The sequence below is a fragment of the Anabrus simplex genome, chromosome 13, assembly GCF_040414725.1.
Source record: "Anabrus simplex isolate iqAnaSimp1 chromosome 13, ASM4041472v1, whole genome shotgun sequence".
Lineage (NCBI taxonomy): Eukaryota > Metazoa > Arthropoda > Insecta > Orthoptera > Tettigoniidae > Anabrus > Anabrus simplex.
In genome coordinates, this window is record NC_090277.1 from 23,796,074 (window position 1) to 23,815,592 (window position 19,519).

At 39.4% G+C, this 19,519-nt stretch overlaps 1 protein-coding gene across 2 annotated transcripts in view; it reads left to right on the forward strand.

Moving 5' to 3' along the window:
* LOC136884706 (zinc finger protein 85) overlaps window positions 1–19,519 on the forward strand; it is a 417,693-nt gene that overhangs the window by 165,815 nt on the left and 232,359 nt on the right. For both annotated transcript variants that reach the window (XR_010861415.2, XM_067156988.2), the window contains exon 3: window positions 18,671–18,742. Coding sequence is in view for 1 of the 2 variants with exons in the window: in XM_067156988.2 (XP_067013089.2) it covers window positions 18,671–18,742 (72 nt within the window). In the remaining variant the exon portion in view is untranslated. The remainder of the gene's footprint in view (window positions 1–18,670; window positions 18,743–19,519) is intronic.

The window sequence follows — 19,519 nt, forward strand, 5'->3', positions numbered from 1 at the left end:
GAGAAATATACACATTTACACACACACATTCACACTTAGGGAAACACGTTTTTATGTACACTATTTACATCGAATCCTGATTTGGCAATTTTATTTATGATTTTTATTAGTGATGGTCGGGACGCGTAATGTCTAGCAGAATAATCCGTGTACAGAAATTCTCCTACATTATGGTGGCTAGTGATCGAAGTCATGGGAATCACTTGGTAGAAACACATTTCACATATCAGCGCAAGCTCATCTAATTCATGAGATTATAATGGAAGATTCTAGTAAAATCCATAAGCACTACCATCATGTGGGCTACAGGTTGAATTTACCGCAAGCGTGAGCCTTACTCGCATTATTTTTACTTCCTACCTGCGAAATACACTCGCAAACACGTGCTCCACTAATTATAATCTATCTTGCGCTCCAAGTACACAAGAATAAATCAATATCACCACTAATTCATCATTTACTCAATTATGCAACAAATATCCCTCAGGATAGGCCATATTCCAGACCCTTCACGAACAGAGCACATTCCATCACACATTTAGGAACTCTACAGTAGTTTTATGGCTCACGAGCGTTTACATCTGTTTTACCCGATCTTTAGTCAATATTACTATTATTTAAGTGATTATTACATCTACTGATTCTCCTGGAATGTCGTAAAATTAGATGACTTCATCAGAAAAACAACAAGTGATTTTAAAAGACACTAGGTTCGACCCTATTCACTCAAAATGTACACGCAAATTTTCCGTCCGGTAACTTTCAATATTACAAAGAAAGTAGATTTATCGTGTGGTCAGTGATTATTAAATTTAAGCTCCTTAAGCATGGGAAGTCACTCAAAGACAACCTACATGTCTACTCTAATAGATTCCAAAATTTCATTCACACGTACCTAGTCTACCACGACACCTTAAGAAGTAGGAAAATGAAATATTTCTAACTACAGCAAACTGATAGATCTACGACTTAAGAAGAAAGACCTCTAGTTGTACAAAAGATAGGACAGATAAATTAAATTAAAAAGGTACTCAAGTTTTTGTAGAGTTCGATTCCCGTCGACAGTCAGTTATTTCAGCATACTCCGGCCAGTCTCCTTCCCATTACCAGAGACGCCTTACATTTTTACAGCTCCATGGAGGCTCTGCGATGGATGTCCCTCGATGAAATGATGTTGGTAATTGCGGAATTCTTCATCTTGAGATGTTCAATTCCAAGACGTCTTCCGTTGATTGCTGGTCACAAGCTGTAACTGAGATGACAAAATTAAGTATTTTGCACAAGCACACGCAGAATATAAACAGCTCGTCTACACTGTCACACTTAACTTGGCTCCTAGGTGTTTTTATTCCACAGAATTCACTAATTATCAGACTAAATTCTGGTAGAACGGGCGTCGACTTGACTTGAAAATTTTCCTTCCACGTGGTCCGGTGATGTGATGTCTCACGCAGCGAACAAGCATTAAGAAGAGCATAAAGCATTAAGCATTAAGAGAGCGATTCACCCGAACCAAGGCCTTTTATCTAATTAGCCCAGGGGAGGTGTGTTCTTCAGCGAGAACGGTAATTGGCTGATGATCTCCTTTAATTTGCGCAGACTATTCCAGAAACAAGCTGGGTCGCGCGTGCGAAGGCAGTCACGTGGTTTGCTATAACCTTGGCACAGTCTCGCTGGTGACGTATCGCACCCCTCTGAACGACAAAAAAAAACTCGTTCTCGGCTCGCCACGACTTCCCAAGTGATGTGTTGCGGCTTCAAGCAGACAATAAAATTTTTGCTTTCCACTTGTTAAAATACTCATAAGGTCGCCAATTTTCACGGGGACATCTCTCCCTTGGTTGGAGCATAATTTCGTTTGTAGATGAAATTATTACATAACAGTGTCCATTACTATTGTTCCGGAAAATTGGCTGTTGAATCACCTGGTAATAACTTAATTGAGCTCGCGACAGGTGTGAGACTCGGAGTTCTTCGTTCCGCTCCTGGCATCCAGTAGCCTAGTCTCTCCATACAGGGTGTTCCACTAGTTTTATTTCCATCTTCAGTAACTTATTTTTCCCTCTTAACAGATGGTTACACGGTGTCAGCTAGTGGTGTAGGCGTTCGGTAGAGTCCATGCGTCGACCTGTATCGCACTTCCTTCTTGAAGTTTGCTGATTTTGCCTTCAGGATTCGTTCTATCTCTTCTCATTGGAGATGAGGTCTTTTCTTAATGGCACCTTGGCTGTGCTCCTGACTCGAGTTGTTATGTTGGCTTCCCCGAGCCTTGGCCTCTTGATATTGAAGGCTTTCCGCCCCCACGATATCAGGGTTGGTATCCTGGGTTTGGATTGTTCTTCGCCATCGTTCGTTTTCCTGTGTCGAGTTTTGAAGGTCCTTTAGATATTTTTCCTTTTCTTCTTCTCGCCAGTCTCTCCTTCCTCTTGAGTGGCGGAAGTCCTGGTTTCGCTTCCAGCTCCTTCGATAATCTGAGTATGGACGCTTCCTCTCGTTACGTCTGGAATATTCCCAGTTTCTAATGGGTCTATTTCTGCGTACGGGCGATCGATCACGAGGTGAATCTTGCCCTCCAGGGTTACGTTTCCACGTTCTCCCTTGGTTGACTGATTTCGATTCTTCCTCCTTATTCGTTGTTACCTGGTGGATCTGCGGTTCCGAGTTTCGTCCCTGACGAACTGGTTCCTTGGACGTCATGTCTAATTGTCTTAGTAACGCCTCAGCCTGGATTGCAGATTGTGTATTTGAGGCTATCATGATCCTCTGCACATCTGGTGGTAACTGTCGTGTGATCAACTTAACCAACTCAGGTTCTGATGGTGGTGAGTCTAGTTCCCTTAATTTTCTTAATTGACTGGATAGGAAGTCCGCATATCTCGTGGGCGTAGATGATGCATATTTTCTGGCGTATAACTCCGTCCTAAGGTTGTATTGGACGTCGCTATTCCAGTACTTCTCCAGGAATGCTTTTTTGAAGCTTTCGAAATCGTCAAATGAAAATCGAAATGCGACAAACCAGGTATGAACTGAGTCTTCCAGGAATTTTTCGGTGACTCTCAACTGCCTTTCTGGTGGAATTTTCGCATCGCGAAAGTAATCCTGCAGTTCCCGAATGAAGCCTTTCGGAGTCACGTTTCCTCTAACGTTATTGAATTTCTTGGGCTGGTCTTCGTGAAGACGAATTATATTTACTATCTGCGTCTGGCCGGTTGTATTCATTTGAGACGCATTTACTGTCGGCTCTGAAGAAATGTCAATTGTATTCGTAGCGCCTGTCCCTGCAGTTGCAAGTGGAGTTGACGTCTGACACGTGCCGGTTACACGTTGCTCCAGTAACGCCTGCTTCTCTAGCAATGAGTTAGTGACCTTGCTAGTGTTCTCGTTCTGGATTTTCAGGAGATGCATTTCATGTACAAGCTCCTTAATTCCATCCGTGTACTCCTTTCGAATCCCTTCGGTTTCAGTTTTTGACTCGGTCGTGACCTTATGTATGGCATTCATCAGGGTGGTTTTGATCGTTTTTATTTCGCCCCAACTATCCTCCAGCGACTCGTGGATATAATCCATCCGTTCTGAGCTATCGACTTGGGATGTCTCGATTTTGTCGAGAATGCCCTTTTCGACTTGTTGTAGCTTTTCGTTTAATCCAATGAATTTCTTCGCCCAAGCCGTTTTCGTAACCTTAAGGTCCTCTGAATTTGTGTCAATCTTTTCCTCAATATTCAGGAATGATTGTTCAACTTCGCCCTTGTATTTGTCGATTCCAGTTAATATGTCCTGCTGAACGTTCGCCAGTCGTTCACTGAATTCATTGGACATGCCCGCCATAGACTTGGCAATATTTTCGTTTACCTCCTTTTTCATGGTAGCGAAATCATTCTTGACTATTACGAGCTCGCTCTGCATTGAGGCTAGCTTGCCGTTAAAAAGTTTAATGTCCGAACATATTTTTCCTAAACCTTCTTCAGTTTGGTTTTTAATGTCCGTCAACTTTTCTTCAATAGCTTCCCCGAGAGATTTTTCAAGGTTTATTTGTGCGTCACTGAGATCACTGAGTCCTTTTTCTAAGTGTACCTGAGTGTCACTAAGTCTTTTCTCTAAGTTTTTCTCTAAGTTTGCCTGATTTTCACTAAGTTTTTTCTCTAAGTTGGCCTGATTTTCGCTAAGTCTTTGTTCTAAATTAGCTTGACTAATATTCAAGTTGGCATTAATCCTCTCCTCCATAGCCAACAACATCTGCCTTAAGTCCTCCATAGTTACAATTATTCATTAAATGGCTATTCTGGCACTGGAAGGATTCTGATCGGAATACTGAAATACTGGGAATCGAACTCCATCAAATTTATGAAGGCACCGATTTGTCGATATCATGAAAGTTCCAAATTTTCACCAATATCGGTCGCAATTATGAATCTAACTTTAATTAATTATCATCGCAGCAAATTCAAATTTCTAATTACCAGCAAGAATTGGTTTTTAACAATATTCATACAAGTTACATTTAACATGTGCTTATGTTAGCCACAAGAATTTGGGCGAATAAATATGTCAGAGTCAGCCTAATTTACTTGGTCATCTGATCTTGTCAATGTCATAAACACTGGACAGCACAAGATCATTTTCGAGCTTGGATAAGCCAATCTCGAGCCCCACGCTTGGATTAAGCCATCTTAAATGCCCCCATTTTTCCCGAGCTAAGCCCAGCCATCGAGCGAGGAATCCCAAGGTGGACCGTTCGATCGTTGGCTATCACTTTCTAGAGGCATTTAAGGGTTGTTAAGGATTGATGACCAAGCAGGATAAAAAGAAATATTAAAACAACACTCTGACATTTATTCACATAAGCAGACAAATAACAAAATATTCTTGATGATATTTTTCCTTTACATAACAGAGCTTTCATAATATCGGATTTCTTCCTCGATTTAGAGTGACACGTGTTCATATCTCCAGCTCTACTGTGCTGTAAATGAAACCAAAGAAGTAATTAGGCCACTTGCCTTTTTAAACCAAACACTTGACTGAAAGAATTAAATAAACATGTGTTCAAAGTTTCACCAATTTAAAGTATTCTCAACACGTGGTTTACGGTGTACACAACTGAATTAGTCATTTACAGTACTTAATGTTGATCAATGACACCAACATGAACTTCAGTAGCAAAGGAAAACTGTTTCCAAAATTCTCAAAATTAATTAATTATTATCTTGATTATTATTATTATTATTATTATTATTATTATTTTATCATTCAATTAACCTGTTTCATTGTCACACGATCGTGTTCTTATTAATTCTCCACCGCATCATTTACCTAATGTTCATCATTAGCATTTCAGAGTAATGATTTTTAATTAATTATTAATGACTTATTTTCACAACGTTTCAAACAATCATGCGGCTGACAAATTTCTACCTTTGATCTTTGCATTTCATTTCTATTCAAATTAATCTTAAAGTATTTCAGATTTTTAGAAATTTACATTACCAACGTGTGAGCTAGTTAAATAAATTCTGTTTACAAATCGAGTGCCTTCTCAAAGTAACGAGATGATCTTTCCTTTTAAATCTCGCTGATTAAAAAAAATTAAATTCCTTCCTAGTCTTCCTTGACTTAATTTAATTAAACTTTCCCTTAAGGGCATGAAATTATCTCTTAAGGCAACACACAACGATGAATGTGATCCGCGCCACAGCGAGTGCGCGACCAGATCAAAATTAAATGAAATCAACATGGCACAAGAGAAATATACACATTTACACACACACATTCACACTTAGGGAAACACGTTTTTATGTACACTATTTACATCGAATCCTGATTTGGCAATTTTATTTATGATTTTTATTAGTGATGGTCGGGACGCGTAATGTCTAGCAGAATAATCCGTGTACAGAAATTCTCCTACATTATGGTGGCTAGTGATCGAAGTCATGGGAATCACTTGGTAGAAACACATTTCACATATCAGCGCAAGCTCATCTAATTCATGAGATTATAATGGAAGATTCTAGTAAAATCCATAAGCACTACCATCATGTGGGCTACAGGTTGAATTTACCGCAAGCGTGAGCCTTACTCGCATTATTTTTACTTCCTACCTGCGAAATACACTCGCAAACACGTGCTCCACTAATTATAATCTATCTTGCGCTCCAAGTACACAAGAATAAATCAATATCACCACTAATTCATCATTTACTCAATTATGCAACAAATATCCCTCAGGATAGGCCATATTCCAGACCCTTCACGAACAGAGCACATTCCATCACACATTTAGGAACTCTACAGTAGTTTTATGGCTCACGAGCGTTTACATCTGTTTTACCCGATCTTTAGTCAATATTATTATTATTTAAGTGATTATTACATCTACTGATTCTCCTGGAATGTCGTAAAATTAGATGACTTCATCAGAAAAACAACAAGTGATTTTAAAAGACACTAGGTTCGACCCTATTCACTCAAAATGTACACGCAAATTTTCCGTCCGGTAACTTTCAATATTACAAAGAAAGTAGATTTATCGTGTGGTCAGTGATTATTAAATTTAAGCTCCTTAAGCATGGGAAGTCACTCAAAGACAACCTACATGTCTACTCTAATAGATTCCAAAATTTCATTCACACGTACCTAGTCTACCACGACACCTTAAGAAGTAGGAAAATGAAATATTTCTAACTACAGCAAACTGATAGATCTACGACTTAAGAAGAAAGACCTCTAGTTGTACAAAAGATAGGACAGATAAATTAAATTAAAAAGGTACTCAAGTTTTTGTAGAGTTCGATTCCCGTCGACAGTCAGTTATTTCAGCATACTCCGGCCAGTCTCCTTCCCATTACCAGAGACGCCTTACATTTTTACAGCTCCATGGAGGCTCTGCGATGGATGTCCCTCGATGAAATGATGTTGGTAATTGCGGAATTCTTCATCTTGAGATGTTCAATTCCAAGACGTCTTCCGTTGATTGCTGGTCACAAGCTGTAACTGAGATGACAAAATTAAGTATTTTGCACAAGCACACGCAGAATATAAACAGCTCGTCTACACTGTCACACTTAACTTGGCTCCTAGGTGTTTTTATTCCACAGAATTCACTAATTATCAGACTAAATTCTGGTAGAACGGGCGTCGACTTGACTTGAAAATTTTCCTTCCACGTGGTCCGGTGATGTGATGTCTCACGCAGCGAACAAGCATTAAGAAGAGCATAAAGCATTAAGCATTAAGAGAGCGATTCACCCGAACCAAGGCCTTTTATCTAATTAGCCCAGGGGAGGTGTGTTCTTCAGCGAGAACGGTAATTGGCTGATGATCTCCTTTAATTTGCGCAGACTATTCCAGAAACAAGCTGGGTCGCGCGTGCGAAGGCAGTCACGTGGTTTGCTATAACCTTGGCACAGTCTCGCTGGTGACGTATCGCACCCCTCTGAACGACAAAAAAAAACTCGTTCTCGGCTCGCCACGACTTCCCAAGTGATGTGTTGCGGCTTCAAGCAGACAATAAAATTTTTGCTTTCCACTTGTTAAAATATTCATAAGGTCGCCAATTTTCACGGGGACAATATAGACTTCGTCACCAACAGCCAGGTCAGTGGGTCGACGGCCCTTATTATACTGCTTTTCCACTTTAGCATGTGAAACTTTTAATCTATCTTTAGCTTTCTTCCACACTCTTTTAATCTCCTCAGGATCCTTTTTCTCAGGAAGCAATTCATCAATCCTCAACAGATTAGAAATGGGTGAAAAGGGGGTGAAGGAGAACATCAGTGACATAGGAGTTTGCATATGAGACTCATGAACAGCTGAATTTAATGCATATGTTAGCCAGTGCAGAGAGGAATCCCAATTTTGATGATCCTTATGATGGAACGCAATCAACGCTGATTTAAGATTCCTATTCACTCTCTCAGCATACGATGGGGCAGTATGGTAGGGAGAAGTAGTGACATGGGAGATAGATAGCTCAAAACAAAATTTCTTGAACAGATTACATGACAAGTACTTAGCATTATCCGTTACCAAAAATTTAGGAGGTCCAAAAGAACTAAAAATGGAGTTTAAACATTTAATAACCGTAGGAGCGTTAGCCGACCGAGTCGAGAAGGTCCACGAAAAACGGGAATATCCGTCTACACACACAATTATGAATCTGGAGCCTTGCCTCGAACGGGGTAACGGACCAACGAAGTCCACAAACAGTCTTTCCATGGGGGAGGAAGCTTGGGATGATGCTAACATACCAATTTTAGTGTTCAACGCCGGTTTGCTAATAGCACACGCACGACAAGACCTTACCATTTCAGCAATTTGAAAATCCATGCCCTTCCAAATAAAGAAATGTCTGATCTTTTGACGGGTTTTGAAGATACCAAGATGTCCACCAATAGCAGAATTATGGTAGTACTGAAAAACAACCGGAATCAAGAGTTGAGGACAAACAATTTTCCATTTCTTATCGTTACGAGCCTTACAACACAAGATACCCCTACGCATACTATAGGGTTTTACCATTTTACCAGCTTTAATGTCATTGATGATCAAATTCAACTCAGGATCATCCTTCTGATGCTTACTGATGTCTTGATATAACAGAGGGCAGTCGGATAATAGAGCATTGACACAACCAGAGACACAAAGACATGGTTGAGGGAGATCGACAGTTACAGGATCAATATTCTCAACAGGGGAGTCACCAAACATACGACTTAGACAGTCTGCAACAACATTATCAGTACCTTTTATGTGACGTACTTCAAACTTGAAGGCAGAAATTCGAATTGCCCATCTAGTAAGACGACCAGTACGACGCGGGCGATTCAGAACCCAACTTAAGGCCATGTTATCAGTTTCCAAGAGAAAGGGGGCATGCTCAATATACATTCGAAATTTTTCTAAGGCAAAGATGACTGCCAAACATTCAAGTTCATACACGGAGTACTTAGATTCTAATGAACTTAATGCACGAGATGCATACGCAATGGGGCGTCTTCCCAGTTCAGACTCCTGAAGAAGAACACCAGCAACAGCCGAACAAGAAGCATCGGTCTGTACTATGAATTTTTTGGAGAAGTCAGGAATGGCCAAGACGGGAGAGTTAGCCAATGCGGTTTTCAATTTTTGGAAAGCTTCTTTTTGGGGTAGGTCCCATATAAATTTGGCATCTTTGCGTCTTAACGCATTGAGAGGGGCAGCGATTTCAGCGAAATTTGGCACAAATTTCCTAAAGAAGTTAGCCATGCCAATGAAACGAGCAACATCTTTGTGGTTTTTGGGAGGAGGGAAGTCGTGAATGGTTTGAGTTCGACTTTTATCGATAGCAACCCCTTCGGGAGATACAATGTGGCCGAGAAAGGACATCTGGGGTTTTGCGAAGGACACCTTAGCGATTTTGACAGTCAGGCCAGCTTGCTTTAACCTAGTAAGTACCTCATGGATATGTTGGACATGTTCCTGGAAGGTTTCAGAATAAATTATCAGATCATCCAGATAATGATACACGTAGTGAAATTTAATGTCCGAAAGGATGGAATCTAGGAGGCGTGTGAGAATAGCAGCACCAGTCGATAGGCCGAACGGTACGCGACAGAATTCATACAGATTCCAGTCCGTCGCAAAGGCAGTAAGATGACGAGACTCTTCAGCAAGAGGAATCTGAAGATACGCGCTGTTCAAATCAAATGAAGTATAAAATTTAGCACCATGAAACCAGGAAAAACAAGAATGAATGTCAGGTAATGGTACAGACTGCAGAGCCACCTTGCGGTTTAATGCACGATAATCCACGACAGGACGATAACCGCCGTTAGGTTTGGGCACAAGAAAGATGGGGGAGGAATAGGCAGAGGTGGATGGACGTATGACACCTTCATTCAACATATCTTGGATAATGTCTTTCAAAATTTTCATACGGGGAGGAGCCAAGCGATAAGGAGGGGATCTGACAGGGATATTGTCGGACACATCAATTTTATACTCAAGGACGTTAGTTAACCCAAGCTTATCGGTGAAAACGTCGGGAAATTTTGCACACAAATCGCGGATCTGTACAGCTTGGTCATCAGGTAAATGCTGCAAGTTAATTTGGGCGGTTTCAACATTAGAAGCACTCTCAACAGAAGAAATTAAACTGGATGGAATAATACGCCTGCCAATTAAAGGAACATTCGAATCAGGAGAAAACTTGAAAAATAATTTTCTTTCCCGAAGGTCAATCACTAAACCAACATGGGTCAAGAAGTCAGCTCCCAAAATAAGATCACAACACAATTCCCTAACTACTATTAACTTAAATTTCCACGTGAAGTTTACAATTCTGATTTTGACAAGAATAGATCCAACAACACATACGGTAGAACTGTTAGCTGTGACACAATTTATAGTTACCGGTTGGAGTTCAGGAAGGTTACAAGGGGATTTATACCTTTCATACCAGGACATGTTGACTAAGGAGTACACGCTCCCAGAATCCACGAGAGCAGACACAGGCTCTCCGTTGACCTCAGCTGGAATAAAAGGTAGGTTAACACATACATGGGCAGAAATACACTGACAATCAACATGACACAGGATATCACTATACTGATTACCCAAGTTCACATGTCTAGTTGAAACAGGAGACAAATTCACAGGTACTTTTGCTTCGGCTAGTCATATTCTTGGTTGATTTTGAGGAGAATTTGTTAAAGGACTGGGCTTATTTGGACAATAACGTTTAACATGTTGTTTGGACCCACAAATGAAACATGTACGATGGTTGTTGTTAAAGTTCTGAGATGCACTTGATTGTTTTAGGCTCGGGCACTTGTCCCGAAGATGATCTCTGGCACCACATGCATAACACTTCTTAACGGGCTGTACAGCCGGAGGTAATGTTAGAGAACCATCCCGAGTGCAAAGCGAGGGTGGGGGAACGTCCGTCACGCGGCACGAATCCTCATAACGCACACTCTCTGCCTCAACACAAGCCGCCTCCAGTTCCTTAAGGGTTACAGGTCTCGGAGTAAAGCACATGTAAGAACGGTACTGCGGCGAGATACCCCTTACCAAATGATTCACCAAATTCGTTCCCGAAATGGATTGCCTGAAGACCTTGCAATAGTATTTCACATCTTTTATATAACTGGACAATTTCTCATTTAAGGATTGCCTACGGAAACAACAACTTTGGACGAGAGACTGTTGTGCAGTCCAAGGAATATACTTATTCAATATCGTGTCATGAAAGTCCTCTACAGTGACGTTTTCAGTAATGGCATCCCGTAGTTCATCCTTCAGCATGCCCTGACAGTGAGGGAAGCAGACACGGAAAACATTTAGGGAAGTTAGTTCAAAAACATGTGCAGTTTCCAACAATTCTATCCAGAACCTTAAAAATCGAATCGTTTCTTCGATAGAGTCCACCGAGAAATCAGGCAAGCCTTTAAATAACTCTAAAACAGGAGGAGGTACAACAAAGGAGTTCACCGGTAAACATGCTTGACATTTGCCTTCTCCTTGCGGAGTCAATGTACGAGACGGGAGGGAGGATGATGCATCAACCAGTTCGACCCTACTCGCCTGTGGATCAACATCAATGATAGTAAGTTTTTGTACATCGATAAACATCTCAATTGCATGAACATCACAGGACAAGGCAATGGCCACGGACAATAGTTCAGAAATTTCTTGGCGATGGAAAGGATTAAGTTCTAAAGTAAGCAGATCCTTGATTCGATTTAAATAGTGATCTACCCTAACTTTAATTCTTTTCAGTTGTGCCTTAGAAGGCGTAACGTCAGTAAAAGAAGAACATAATTCTCTCAATTCATCAATGTTATCATGAATAAGGGTAATCGACTCACCAACCGCCTGCCGGTCCAATTCGGGTACCATGATGGGAAAGTGGGCGGATTCCCTCAGTCTTTGAACTTTGACAGCATTGGTTCCACTGGACTCGCATCCACGAATGTTCAGTTCGTAAGACAGCTCCTCGCTTCTCAGCATGCTCGGATCCATTATCGACCGTCCAGCCATCATGGGGGTGTACATGAAACAAAAGCCAAAATAATCAGTGGGGTTCACCTCAGCTTACAAAGACATACATAAATATTTACTTATTTCTTGGTGTCATTCAGGCTGCCTGCGTGGCAATTTCATAACTAGCTGTACTGCGTAGCTTCAACACAGAAAACCACGCGACAACGCTACCACAACTGCAACGCCCCTAATAAGTATGAGTAAATGACGATGGTCATAGGGACGAGCGCTTACAAATAAATTTTCAGCAGAGTAAAAATAAGATAACACAATAAAACATACCCAAGGAAAAAGACAAGAGGAAGCATGTAGGGACCAGGAGCCTACCCATTTAATGAGAGAGGACGGGATCAGGAAATTGCTTAGCAAACACACCAAGAAATGACACCAGAAAAATTCAAAAATTTAAAATAAAATATAATAAATAAATCTTTTACACTACAATTTAAACCTTTGGATAAAATATAGATAAACTGAAAAAGGTATTAAGCTTACAATTAGCACCCAACATTTAGGGTAAAATAAATATACCGAAAATCACAGAATTATATAAGTAGAAAGAAATTCATTGCTAATAAATAAAATCATTCATTTCTTTAAGAACAACCATATTTATATACCTATATACTGATGCATCAGGAAAACTACGTAGGTACCATGGTACGCACATGTTTGACGTATTCTAAAATTAAATGAAATTTTAACATTCAAGCCCGAAAGGGGAGAAAGGGTTAGCAAATCGAGGACTGTGACAGCGCCCGGTAGAAGTAAATGGCCCACACCAAACCCGGTTACGAAGGCAGCACCACGTAACGTGACAGTCAAATCAAGCCACGATTTCGAACATGTTGCACTCACAAGCTCACACGGCACCGATTAAAAGAAATATCCCAAGTTACAATAAATTTTCAATCACCAAACCTAGGTGAACAAACGTAAACATGAGCCACAGAAACATCAAGAAAAGCACGAACAGATCACTTAGCATAACCCAGAACACAAAATAGAACCAACAGATTCAGAAGAAAAAAACTCAATACAACGAATAATTTATGGAGTATAATACACGATACAGTCATCGGGGCAGACACAATGCACACACCCATCACACACTAACAAAGTTACATAACTGTCAGGCCCGAAGTGATAATAACAACAATACCCACACAAAAGGATAAGATAAGGAACCATCCCATTCTCCAGGGGTGTCCAGCCCTCGACCTACTAAACGTTACTTGTATTGTTGAAACTGATAACATTTATACGATATTACACCAACAATGGAATGATATTTAATTTAAAGCCCTCAAAGGGAAGGAATATAACTAAAACAGACTCAACTCAATTATTCACCAAGAAAATTAAGCATAATTCAACTTACCAAAGGTGACTAATAATAATAATAATAATAATAATGAAAAAAAAAGATTAAAGAAAATTATGGAGAGAAATGTAAGTTTATTGTTAGGCCAAAATACGGGCACAGGATAGCCAAAACATGCGACAACCAACACAATTCGCACAAGGAGACAAGCAGAAACACGAATATACGCCAAAAATACAACACGTAAGAAAACGATAAAATACCACAGTATAAAAGGAAGGCGGCACACGCATACGGGCATTACAAGGAAAATCACAAGCAAAAACACCAAAAGGTAAAGCCCGAGCGAAGAGAATGACAAATTTAGAACAAGGACACGATAAAAATTTTCAAATGTTATCTTAGCACAAGGATAGCTCACCGTTATGTACATCACGTACACTAGAAGCAAAACACGGCATCACTAAAACTTAGATGTCCACAATGTTCATATTCCACCACAAATTCAAATATTACACACACGCAGTAAAATAATATTAATAGCAATGATACTTTAAAATACTTACAAGCAAGCCTTATGCCAAGATAACTCACCTCGTAGTTCGACCTAACAATATCACTCCACAAGTATAAATAAACTACCTATATAATTACATATTTACAAATTAACACACATATTATACACCAAAACAAAATACTTAAACTCCCATCACTCGATGTGGCCTTTTTTGTTTATCATCCAACACCAGTTGGATTACACATCGTTCTGGTAACAGTCTCCGCAGCCATCATTGCTACAACCAGCCTCCAAGACATCCTGCGCAAAAAAAAATGTCGCGCTACCAAGTTCGCCGCTAGGCGTGACACCTGGCAGACTCGATACGCGCCCTGGCGAGCAACAGTCACATCACACTCTTTGGTACTACATTCAATCTGATAGATAGCGTAGCAGTCCCCGTAGCTGGCCTACCGTGCAATTACACGTTTAGAAACTACACACATAGAGTAACCATACAACGGAAAGTTCATCTCTCCTCGTATAGGCAGAGCAGGTACTTAGTAGCCAAACGTCCAAGGTGCTAGGGCAGATATAATCCAAGTTCACGAGATACGAAGTCTTTCTTAATTTATACTTCAAATATAGTCGAACTCCAGCCTCATATGAACGTGGTAAAATAATAGTTCAACTCAGTTACTAGGCTGGGAACCCAAGGTCATTAGCAGAGAATAAGAATTACAAGTGTCAAAAATAGACACAATTTAAATAAATGTCCAATATCCGTAGATGGTCGAAGGTATATGATTCAATAAGAGTTTCTATTTTAATAACGCCACATCATATTCGAAGGGAGTCATGATGCGACCTAGAAGTTGCGTAATGCAGTATTCCGTCATCGGGTGACATCAGTAATAGCTTCTTATCTAAGCATAGCAACAGTGAAAATGTCGCGTACTCCGTATGAGTCACCCGGGGATGCACGAGAGTGTTTGAGAGCGGCCGATTATAAAAGGACCAATCACGGCCCTGGAAGCGATATGGCAGAATGAAGGGATTTACAAAACAAATTAAGTCAGTCTTACCAACTTCTAAATTTATAGTGCTGTACTACTCTTTATTTTATCAGGCAATTTGTTATAAAGCTAGACTCCACGGTTTTAATATAAAATAGAAGCCAGTTAAACATTAAAAGAACTACCTGTAGACAGTTGCAATACTTAATTTGAATTAATAAAGTAATCAACATATTTTTATTGAATCAGCGCTTTGTAGAGTAGTGGGTGAGCAGTAACGTCATCACGCCAGTGGAATCCCCTAAGACATGACTAATACCGGGAGCTTGGTGTATTTAGCAGCCTCTGGTAATGAAAAGTCACTTTGCTTTTGAAGTGTGAACCGCGCGGGTCGGTGTTTTTGATATGAAGCCAGTGGTATAGGAAAGTAACTTTTTTTTAAGTGACCAGTGTGAACATATGAGTAGTAAATTTGTGAAGCTGAAACGTTTTCCTTTCTGAAAATATGCATTACATGAATGCAAGTGTTAGATTGCAGTTACGAGTGTGCATAGTATATTAACAGAGCAATTACCTTTGCTATATAAATAATATCAGGTATCACGTATGTCAAAGTGCGGTGGTGACACGGGATTATATCAATAAAACGATAGTTACTGTCGAAATTTCCGTACCCGTGTATGCGTAATTTGCATACGATTTGTGCAAATACTGTGTCCGGTACGCGTTCGGTTTCGCGAAGAACTTGTACGAACCGTCGTCATCGTATCGGTACAATTAAATGGTGTGTGCGAAGCACTATTACATAATGATGAAGAGAGAAGAAAAGACTTGCAGAGTATTTGATAACGCCATGCAGTTTGGTGCAATAATGGCGTAATTTGCTGGACGCTGTGGCCTGGAATCATGAAGAAACTGAGACGCTACCAGTTAAGTTCATTTTTAATTATAGGCATGCTTAGATAGAAGGAATTAGGCTAATTCGATCCCAGTGTAATGTAAATGTAAATGTCAGTCTTGTTGTGACTGAGCTATGTTGTATTTTTATAGATTAGTGTCATGTTTCAGGGAAATGCATGTTTGGAACCCTGATTTTTATATTTTACTTTATTACCTTTTTATTAGATGGGAAAGAGGGAAATGATTAGGTGTAGATGAGGATATATATGTCTAAAGGTAACTGTGAATTCCATTTTGGTACAAGATGTAGACTCTTTTAGTATGAAGGCTACACAGCCTAAAGTTTGGTCTGGGAATAAAATTTAGCAAGGTAATTTTTTTTCCTGCATGTAGCACGTTTATAGGAATACATGGCAGTGATGACCAACGTATACGTGCACCGTCGAACTAATATCTTCTAGATCCGCAGAGAGAACTAGCTAATTGGTATTGAGTTATGTTTTTACGAGAAAAGGGCAAGATTAGCCTGTAACTGAGATTACTATGTGTGAATATCGGAAAGATATAATGGTGTCAGCTGCATGGAAAGAGAGAGGTTTGATTTGCCTCAAGTGTTCATTATGATTGTGAGAATCGAACTCACGGACCCCAAAGTGTTAGGCCAGATGTGTTGAGTATCATATTTGCAAGCCGTGTTATATTGGAATATGTAGTTAAGGCCATAGGAATGTGTATGGGTCCCATTGTTTGAGTTTGAGGCCTTGTATTAATTAAATGAACAGAGAAGTGAATGGCAGCGCAATTTATGTTTTCAAACATATTAGAATTTCTCAGGCAAGATTTACCAAACCAGTTAGTTAGAGTCTTTTCTGGCGAAGTAAGATGTTTCATAGCAGGCGCATAGAAGTGTTCCGTGATTTATATTACAGCGTGCTAGTGAAAGATCAACAGACGGAAAGCTGAGCCTGGAGTTCGGCGTTCTTTTTATATGAAGGAGTCTAGTATCTTATTGTTTATATTTCAGATATTGAATACACAGATGATATTTTTTTTATTGCATGTCATTACAGGTTTCTCCGAGAGTGTTTTTTTGTATTAATTTGTGTTACTTGGATTGTTGTTGATTATGTCATGGCCAGCGTTGAAAAGATTTGTTCTTAAATATGAGTCCGAAACTCATTCTATTGGGAAGCAGGCTTCTAAGCCATCCAATTTATAACAGAACGGTCTGTTAAGTAAATTCAGTGTAGATGTAAGCTAAGGTCCCTGAAATATTGATTTGATGATAAGTGATGTATATATATAGTTTTATTATGGATCGGATTTAGCATAATTTTATTCTGTCGCGGTATGTCCTGTAATTATAATTTAAATGATATCCGTCAGGATGCGTTAAAATGAATTTAACTGCGTAGGTCGAAGCGAAGTGTGAATTTCTTCCCCAGGTCGTTGCGTTTATTTTGTAAATGTTTTCATTTTGAAACGGGACATTGCCCGTCCTTTGTAAATTGTTGTAAATTTATGTTAATTATGTGCTCGGCACATATTAATTTTTTTGGCATTTATTTGAGCCATATTTTAATTATTTTGTTTATCTCGAATTTCAATAATGTTTTATTAGTCAATAAATCCATCTTACCCCTTTATTTTGTATTTTATTTCGGAAATATGATACTGTTTCCCGTTCATATACCCATGGTATTATTTTATCCTGAGATTTTAAATTTATTTTAGCCCGATCAATTTTTTTAAGAACCGAACACGCAGCTCTCCGATTGGCGCCGGTGGACTGTATTTCAGACGGGAACGGTACAACGTGTGCAAAATAATAGTGCAGTGCGACAAAATCAAGACTTTAGGGATTCCCTCACTATCCCCTGGTGTCACTTTAATAAAAGATTGCCTTGACAATAATGAAAGTTACCCATTAAACATGAAATCAAAAAATAAAGGAAGGAAACTGTGATAATAATTACAAAAATGGAAACAACTAGCTCCAAACATTTTGTGTGACATACAATTACACTTGTGGCTTCAAAATCACAAACATTCCTTGAGGAGATATTATAAACTAGCTAACGTACCCATGCTTCGCTACAGTATTCTACATTTTATATGGATTTCTGTATAAATTACTGTACATGCAGTGAGTAAGGTTGTATTAAATTGTTTGTCCCTTAGCGCTATGTGAGAAACAAAACACGGAGGACCGTATACACTGTTTCCAATGTAAGGGGGGGGGGCGTTGCAGAGTTTTGATGATAACAGGCCACATTGCCTAACACCATTCAAAATGTAGTTCAGGGGTTTGTACCATAATGGCTAACTCACTTGCCAGTTGCCATTAACAGTAGAGATGAGGAGTTTTCAATATATAGTCTGGCCCCTTTGCCTAATGCCAGTCACAGTTGAGATTGAGAGAATTTAAAATCTCGGGAATAGAACGCTTTTAGGTGATTAGGCCATGTGCATTTGGAGAGTTTTGTCCGGATGTGCCACATGGGCTCATCAGTTGGATTGGCATGCCCCTCCAAGACTGCTTAGCAGTGGCAGGCCAACTGCATGGTCCTGCATTATTAGCAACCTGACCTGCTAAGGGAGAAGTGAATTCTCCATTTTCAAAAATGTGTACTGCTTAGAGTCAGTCTCAGCCAGGGCACGTATAATGTTTCAAATCAAAGCCTTGTACCTGTGATTTGATTTCCATGGAAGACTAGAGGCTATGTGACTGTGATAAATATATTGAAAATAATGGAGAGATACAGGGCTGCCTGCTACTTCATTGGTCAATAAACTATGACCTTAATGATGATAATATAATTATATCTTTCCAGTACCTTTGTTTCAGTAAAATGTCAGTGGAAGTACTGTTATTTTTGGCTCATTTTCATATAATGACTTCTGTTGCAGTGTGAAAAGGGCAAGAAAATAGATGTCAAGGAGGAACCTGTTCAGCTTGAAGGTATAGCAAGTACGTCCTTTGTAAGTATCATTCCTGATTACTTAATATTGATCAGAATTTAAGTAATATTAAAAACGTTTCAGAGCTGTAAGTTACAAGGTATTTCATCCGGAATAATATTCAGAGGCTGAAACTGACCAAATTTGAAAATGTACTTTGTCAGATGTTCCATTTTGTTCTACTTTCATGGCATGACATATCTAGTTGCTAGTCTGGTAGGTGTTCTGTATTTTGTATCTGTTAGCGGCCATCAGATGAGTGTGGTGATGGCATGCTGGATGTCATTCATTGTTATTGGAAATAGTGGATAGTTTTTGACATTGGGACCTTATATTCTTTATTTTTCCCCATGGATAGTTTAATGTTTGGCTACATAACACTAAAAATTTTCAGTGTAAATTAACTGAGCAGGTCCTGTTCTGTAGAGAATGAGCACCTTCATCTTACCTACAGGGCCTCAGTAAGATTCTCAGTGAGTTTGAGAAATCAGTACCTGAATCCGAGAAATGATTAGGGATCCTATCAGTGCTATGGACTTTTTCTTCATTTGTCAAAACTACTATAGTGACATTTAGGCTACTGTTCATGAAGAAATAACTGATGTGACTGGTTGGGTCTCTTTTTGCCTAGCATCATGAGAGGATCAGGTTCATTTTTGCAGTATTGATTATTCTATATTATCCTCTTTCTCACCAACAGATTTTTGTTAATATGTGCATGGGGAGTTTGCTAATTATTGAATTTTACTTATCTTTCCTCCTGATTGAATAGATTTTGAAACATTGATGGTTAACTTT